General features: G+C 34.9%; 1 protein-coding gene across 1 annotated transcript in view; it reads left to right on the top strand.

The window, feature by feature from the left end:
- The window catches only part of XRN1 (5'-3' exoribonuclease 1), a 125,293-nt gene that overhangs the window by 44,446 nt on the left and 72,952 nt on the right, over nt 1–7,895 (top strand). The window contains 2 exon segments of the mRNA XM_017882269.1: nt 4,610–4,772; nt 5,532–5,645. Coding sequence (XP_017737758.1) covers nt 4,610–4,772; nt 5,532–5,645 — 277 coding nt within the window.

The following is a 7,895-nucleotide window of genomic DNA, read 5'->3' as shown; positions in this document are numbered from 1 at the left end:
ATAATATATCTTTTTCCATCCTTTTATTTTTAACCTGTTTATATTGCTATATTTGAAGTGAGTTTCTTGTAAAAGCATGTAATTGATCATTTTAAAATCTACTTTGTCAATCTTTATTTTAATAGATTTTGAATTTTGTTTCTCAAAAAAAAAAAAAGATCATAAAGAAGAGAGAATATATTTACTATTCATTAAGTGGTAGTGGTTGATCATAACAGTTTTCATCCTTGTCTTCATGTTGAGTAGGCAGAGGGGGGATTCATCTGCTGTCTTGGAGGTATTAGAGGCGGAAGAAAATCTTCTAGCAAGTGGACCTGTGTTGTTCAAACCTGTGTTTTTCAAGTGTCAACTGTAGTTGAAAATGAGAGTATTGTCCTAGCCCAGTCTGAGACTGTGTAATTCATAAAGAAAAGAGGTATGTTTGACTCAAAGTTCTGCAGACTGCACAAGAAATATGGCATTAGCATATGCTTCTGGTGAGGGCCTTAGGAAGCTTCCACTCATAGCGGAAGACAAAGAGGAACAGGCGTGTACAGATCACATGGCAAGGAAAAGAAGCAAGAGACGGGTAGGGAGGGAGGTGCCAGGTTCTTTTTAACCATCAGTTCTCATGGGAACTAGTAGAGTGATAAACCCCCGTATCCTCCTCATTACAAGGAAGACAGCAGCAAGCCATTTATGAGGGATCCACCCCATGACCCAGACATCTCCCACCAGGCTCCATCTCTTAACACTGGGGATTGGATTTCAACTTGAGACTTGGTAGGACCAAACAAACTATATCCAGACCATAGTAGATATATACAATTTTTTAAAGACATAATGCTGTTATACACTTAATAGACTCAGTGAGAACATAACTTTTGTATGTATTGGGAAACAAAAGAATTCTTGTGACTCGCTTTATTGTGGTAGTCTGGAACTGAACCTGAAATGTCTCCCAAACTATGGCTGTATACATATGGAACAAAAAATATGTACGAATTATAAGTATATTAATCATAAGGGAAATAATAAGTATATTTGATGAATTTTCATATGTAGAACAAGAATACAAGTCAAGAAACAATAACAGGAAAATTGCCATAATCCAAAGAAGTCCCTTGTACACCCTTATTGCGGGATGTGGCCAGCAGCCCACAATGCAACGGGGTTCTCTCTTTATTCCCAGGCAGATCAGCAGGTCGAGAAATAATAGACACACACAAGATAGTGAAAGCTGTGTCCAGGAGGGTCACCGCCTTCTGTCCCGTGGTGCCAACAATGCACTGGATATGCCAGCATTTATTATTAAGTTTAGTGAGGGTGGGGGTAGGTTAGTGAGGGATTTAGGGTCATTTGATTGTGAGGTGAGATGGTCACATGGGGATGAAGTAATTCTTTAACATAACATCTGTACGCAGAAGTACAGTATACAGAGATAAGAATTTGCAATACAGTGTGTGCGTCAGTAATTTCTAACAAGAGCCTTAAAACAGGAACACAGTCTTTCCATAACCTATGATTAGCAAGATATTAATCAGCAGTAACAGTTACAGCAAAAGCTTGTTACAAACAATTCATAGAAATAGGGTGTGAAGTTAGACAACCAGTTAGAGCAGAATTTCTCAGAAGGGGGTATGCCTTAACCCTAAAGAGGCCTAGAAGAGCCGTGGCAAGATGAGGGCGTTTATCTTATCCATATGGACAGGCACCCCCCATGTGTCTGTTTATAGGCTCTCTACGAGGGTCGCATTCCATTCCCAGAGCTCTGAACATCTGCTTTTCTGGGATAGGAATCTTGGTGATGTGAAACCTCCCTGACTGCACATCCATTCATAGGCTCTCTGCAGGGGGAAGCACATGTTGGCTCATTCTGGCAGTCCAACCTGGCATTGTCTTTACACAATCCTGCATGCAATTTTCTATTTACAGTAATCAGAAGCATTTCATCTTTTACTCCGTAGCAATAGTTTCAGGGAGTCTCCCTACACACCCTTTTATCCATTACCATCTGCTGCTCCCTCCCCACCCCCCAGTGATGAGGATAACTATTTTGACTTATAACCACATACATTTGTATTTTCTGTTTTTGAACTTTATGCAGTTCATTCACACAGAGTGTATTCTTCTTGAGCCTGATTTCTTTGGGTCAGTATTGTGATTCTCATATCCATATTGTTACATGTAATCATAGTTTGTTCATTTTCACTAATGATACTATTACATTGTATGAATACAGCACAATTTTTCCATTCTACAGTGGATGAACATTTGAGTTGTTTCTCATTTGGGACTTTTGGTGAACGTGTATGTATGCATTCTTTTTGGGTATATATCTAAGAGTAGAATTACTGCTTCACAGCATATGCCTATGTTCAACTTTAACAGATACTACCAAAAAGGTTTGCAAACTGTTTGTATCAGTTTACACTCTACCAGCAGTTTATAAGAACTTTTGTTGATATCTGTTTTCATAAGTACTTACTATTGCTTTTTCATTTTAGCCATTTCAGTATAGTAGTAGTATCTCATTTTGCTTTAATTTACATTTCCCTGATGACTAATAAAATTGAACATCCTTTCCTGTTTGTTGGCCATTTGAATATGCATGCCCTTTTGTGAAATGCCTGTTCAAGTCTTTTGCCCTTTTTAAAGTTGGGTTGATTATCTTTTTCTCATTGCTTTATAGTTTTTTTTACTGGCCTATTGTGTCATTCTCAATTTCAGGGGAAAACTAAGTAATTTATCTTTAAATAAAATTATCACTGTGGCTTGTTTCTAATTACTGTTCTTTATCGGATTAAGGAAATTTCCTTTTCTGATTAAGAGTTTTTATCATTAATTGGTGCTGATTTGTAAAATGTTTTTTCCACAGCTGTCAAACTGATTATATTATTTTTGTCCTGTTAATCTGATGAATTACATTGATTGAATTTCCAATATTAATCTACCCCTAAATTTCTGGAATAAATCCCATTTATTTATGATATGTTATTATTTTATACATAATTGGATTTTATCCATTAAAGTTTAAAGATTATTGCATCTACTTTCATGAGAGAAAAATACTGAAACCACAAATAATTACCAAGATAAAGATTTCTTGAAATGTCTTGGTCAGCTATCTGATATCAAGAATTATATCAAGATTACTGCCTAAATGACTTTTAAGTGAAAGTGGTAGAAAAAAATTCTAATACATTTTAGAAAATGGTGTGTTTCAGAAATTTGTTGGAAAACTTGTTTCTGGCTAAAGTGACTTGACTTTTTTCAGACCAACTTTGGTATAGACAACATCATTAAAGTATAAGCTGATATGAAAAAATATATAATGTGTTGTATAATTATATACTATATTATATGCTATTTTATATAGTCTATATTATATACTATTTTTATGAAATATATTTGTATAAACATAAAACTTTTAAAGTGTGATTGGTAAAGTGAGCTTGGTGTATGGACTGAGTGGTAATATGGACATACTAAAAATTGAATCAGTGAGCTAAATGATCAACCTTAGGAATTCCTTCAGTAAGCAGTACAAAAGCACAAAGAGATAAAAATAATATAGTCAGAATTTTAATATCTATCTAATAGGAGTTCTAGAAAGAGAAAATGAAAGTAGATAAGAAAATATTCCTTAAATGAAGAATGATTATATGTTTAGATCAAGGGTCAGCAAACTTCTGTAAAGGGCAGATAATAAATATTTTAGGCTTTGTAGGCTTTATAGTGTCTGTCACAACTACTCAACTTTACCATGTAGTGCAAAAGCAGCCATAGACAGGAAATGAATGGATGACTATGTTCCAGTAAACTTTTACCTAAAAAACCAAGAGGCTGTCTGAATTACTTTAGATTGGGAAAGCCATCGCATACTCCTGGCAACCCCAATCTGTTTTCTGTCTTCATGGATATACCTATTCTAGATGTTTCATATAAATGGAATCATATGGTATATGGCCTTTTGTATCAGCCTTCTTTCATTTAGCGTGCTTTTAAAGTTCACGCACATTGTAGCATGTGTCAGTGCTTATTTCTCTTTATGGCTGAATAAGATTCCATTGTATGGATATGCCACCATTTGTTTATTCATTTGTTCATTTATGAACATTTGGATTATTCTACTTTTTGGCTGTTTGAGTAGTGATGCTATGAACATTTGTGTATCAATATTTGTTTGAGTACCTGTTTCCAATCTGGGGGGGTTGGAATGCTTAGAATTGTTGGCTCATGTATTAATTATATGTTGCTTTTTGAGGAACTGCCAAACTGTTTTTGACAGCAGCTGCACCATTTTACAGTCCCACCAGCAATGTACAGATGTTCCAGTTTCTCCACGTCATCACCGAAATTCATTTCTTCCCTGTTTTTTAATGATCCTAGTGGATGTGAGAACAGGAGTTTCTTATAGCTCTGAGTTCTTATTTAATCGCATAGACAGTTGGAGAAATAAATAATGCAAAAAGTCTCAAGTTAGGTACTTAGAACTGCTAGCATATTTATTTAAAGTTTATTTACACATTTGATTATGAGTTGATAGTTTACGGTAGTTAATGGTTATTGTCCTAGAATGTCTGCATACTCATTCATATGTATATTTCATTTTTACTCTTTCGTTTAGTTACCTGAGAAGAAAAGGAATAATAATAAATGAAACATCTGCAGTTGTGTATGCTCAGTTACTCACAGGTCGTAAATATCAAATAAATCAAAATGGTGAAGTTCGTCTAGAGAAACAGTGGTCAAAACAAGTTGTTCCTTTTGTTTATCAAACTATTGTCAAGGTAAGTCTATATCAAATTTCAATTCTATCTTAATGTACACTATTATACACTGTATAATGAAAAGATATATAGACTAATTCAGCAATGTATAATAGAGATTATCATTTAATATAATTTGCAAAATAACTTATTTGTAAGAAGTATTACATGCTCAGACACTCACAATGTGTAGTTAGGAAACTTGTCTTTCGTGCTTTTTTTAAGGACTTAGTCTCTAAAAGAAAAAATCCCAGCATTAACTTATACCCTTGAATTTTATATTTTTATCCTTCAAAAATATTTGCCTTAAGTAATCTCATAAATGTAAAAGGCATTTACTTTTGCATTTATAATCTTAGATATGATAAGAGGACAAAACATGTTTTAAGTATGTAGTTATCCTATAATTTGGGGCATTATAGTGCAGTGTAGGGACTAAGTGACTAAGAGCACTGGCTGCCTGAGGTGAGTTCTTAGCTGCATGACCTTGGACAAGATTTATCCCCTTTCTGTGCCCGTTTTCTCATCTATATAGTGAGGCTAATAATGGTCTCTGCCACAGAGGTTTGTCATGAAAATTAAATGAACTCAATAAATGTGTAAAGCACATAGAAGAGTGCCTGCCATATAACCAGTCAGCAAATTTTAGCTGTTAGCACTATGTAGAAAAATCTTCACATTGACATTTGCAAACAGCATAGTCATAATCCCATAGGAAAAAAACTTGATATGCAATCTATAGAAATTGTGACTAAGATGATTTACTTTTATTTTATGTAGGACATCCGAGCTTTCGACTCCCGTTTCTCCAATATCAAAACATTGGATGATTTGTTTCCTCTGAGAAGTATGGTCTTTATGCTGGGAACACCCTATTATGGCTGCACTGGAGAAGTTCGTTTCCATTATTGTTACTGATACATTTTTCTCTAGTTTAAAGCAGTTATTTAACTTCTCTTCATTTAGGTTTAAATTAAAATATAATAATGAGGGGAAAAATAATTTATCCATGTAACTTATGAACACAGTATTTGACTTATATATCTAAAGACTATATATCTAAAACTAAAGACTATATACTTTTAGTCTTGAGCAGATTAGGATCAAGAGGTGGTGTGTTCAAATCCTGGTCTCTTTTTTTTTTTTTATCAGTTTTGTTTATTGTAGTGGTATGGATGAAGAAATTTTGAAACTATTTTAGACATGTAATAGGCTTGAGTGAATTTGTAAATGCATTCATATTTAAGGAACTTCGGTTCTTAAATGGAAAAAGGTACATGCAAATATGGAAGGGGAGAAAGCAAGAAAGAACCTATTGGGACAAATTTGGAAATATTAGTGTGAACTTATGGTTTCTAAAATATGTATATATGTTTGTATATCTATGTATGTGGGCACATGTATATGTGTATGTATATATCCACGTATGCATATGTTTCTATACATACATGTATTTTCTAGCTCTATTTGCTGAAAGGGATAAGAAGCAAAGACAGCTTAGCACAATGACCACATGCACCACCCAGATCTTGACCTCTAATTTCATACCTCACTAAAAGGAACAGGGCATCTCAGAGAAATTGCTGATTCTGGATCTGAGGCAGGGAAGATACAAGATGAACCTGGAACATCTTGTTATGCCAGAAAGTAAGGAGGTGCCCAGAAGAATGGTGGGAGTATGTCATGTAAACATAGGAACCAGGTTGAGGATACTACCACTGCCCAAATCTTGGATACTTTGAGAGATAAAATAATCAAATTCAGTAATGAATTATAAACCATTGGGGGAAAAACAGGAATTCATGATTCCATAGTGACAGTGAAAATATAAATAGGGAAAGGAAGGGCTCTTGTCTGTAGTAGCATGTAAGTAAATTTGGAGAGAGTGCTGCACCTGAAAAACTGTTGTGCAACCATTATGATAAAGATTCAATCATGTAAGAATCATCTTTGGGAACTAAATCTAGGGTGAATTTTTTTTTTTTTAATCAGGAGCAGGATATTTGCATGGTCTTAGAATTTCTCCTCCAGACTATTAGCTGCAAGGGAAACAAAAACTGTAATTATGAAGGAAAGAAATTGAGCAACATCTTGATGGTATAATCAAAGTTAACATTGCATTAAAGGACAGACGAACATTGTGTACCTCCAGATGTAATACCCTTCGGAGGACACATCACCTATGCGGTATTCTGGCTGTGAATGTATTACCATAACCTAATTATGTGGAAGCATCAAACAAACCCAAAATGAGGAACTGGTTTTTTGTTTTTGTTTTTTTTACAAAGGTAGGTTGGAAAGGGAGGGACAAATTATATTCTTCAAAATGTAAATATTGGCTGGGTATGGTGGCTCGCTCCTGTAATCCCAGCACTTTGGGAGGCCAAGATAGGCAATCACTTGAGGCCAGGAGTTCAAGACCAGGCTGACCAACACAGCGACACCTCATCTCCGCTGAAATTATAAAAATTAGCCGGGTATGGTGGCATATGCATGTAATCCCAGCTACTTGGGAGGCTGAAAATGAGAATTGCTTGAACCTGGGAGACAGGTTGTAGTGAGCTGAGATGATACCGCTGCACTCCAGCCTGGATGACACAGCAAGACTCTGTTAAAAAAAAAAAGCAATAACTTAAAAGATCAGTGTCATAAAAGCAAAGAAAGGCAGTGGATACATTTTAGATTAAAGGATGCTAAAGAGATAGGACAATTAAATGCAGTATCTGATCCTAGCCTGGATCTTGTAATAAAGGAAGAAAATAGTTCTATAAAGAACATTATTAGGTCAACTGACAAAACTGGAATATGGATGGTAGCTTAGATAAAAGTATTATGTCAATGTAAATTTATATACTTAATAACTGTACTGTGATTCTATAGTAAAATATCTATCTTAGGAAATATACACTGAAATATTTAGAGGTCAGGGACATGATATATGTAATATATACTCAAGGGGTTCAGAAAGATAACTGTGTATAGGTAAATACACAGTACACAAATGTTAAAGGCATTTGTTTTACAATGCTAATAACAAAAGGTGAATCTGGATAAATTTTCTTTCTTTTTTTGAGACAGAGTCTTGCTCTATTACCCAGGGTAGAATGCAGTGGCACAATCTGGGCTCACTGCAACCTCCACTTT

Source organism: Rhinopithecus bieti, unplaced genomic scaffold (assembly GCF_001698545.2).
Source record: "Rhinopithecus bieti isolate Rb0 unplaced genomic scaffold, ASM169854v2 scaffold_12642, whole genome shotgun sequence".
NCBI lineage: Eukaryota > Metazoa > Chordata > Mammalia > Primates > Cercopithecidae > Rhinopithecus > Rhinopithecus bieti.
This window is presented reverse-complemented; position numbering and strand designations above follow the sequence as displayed.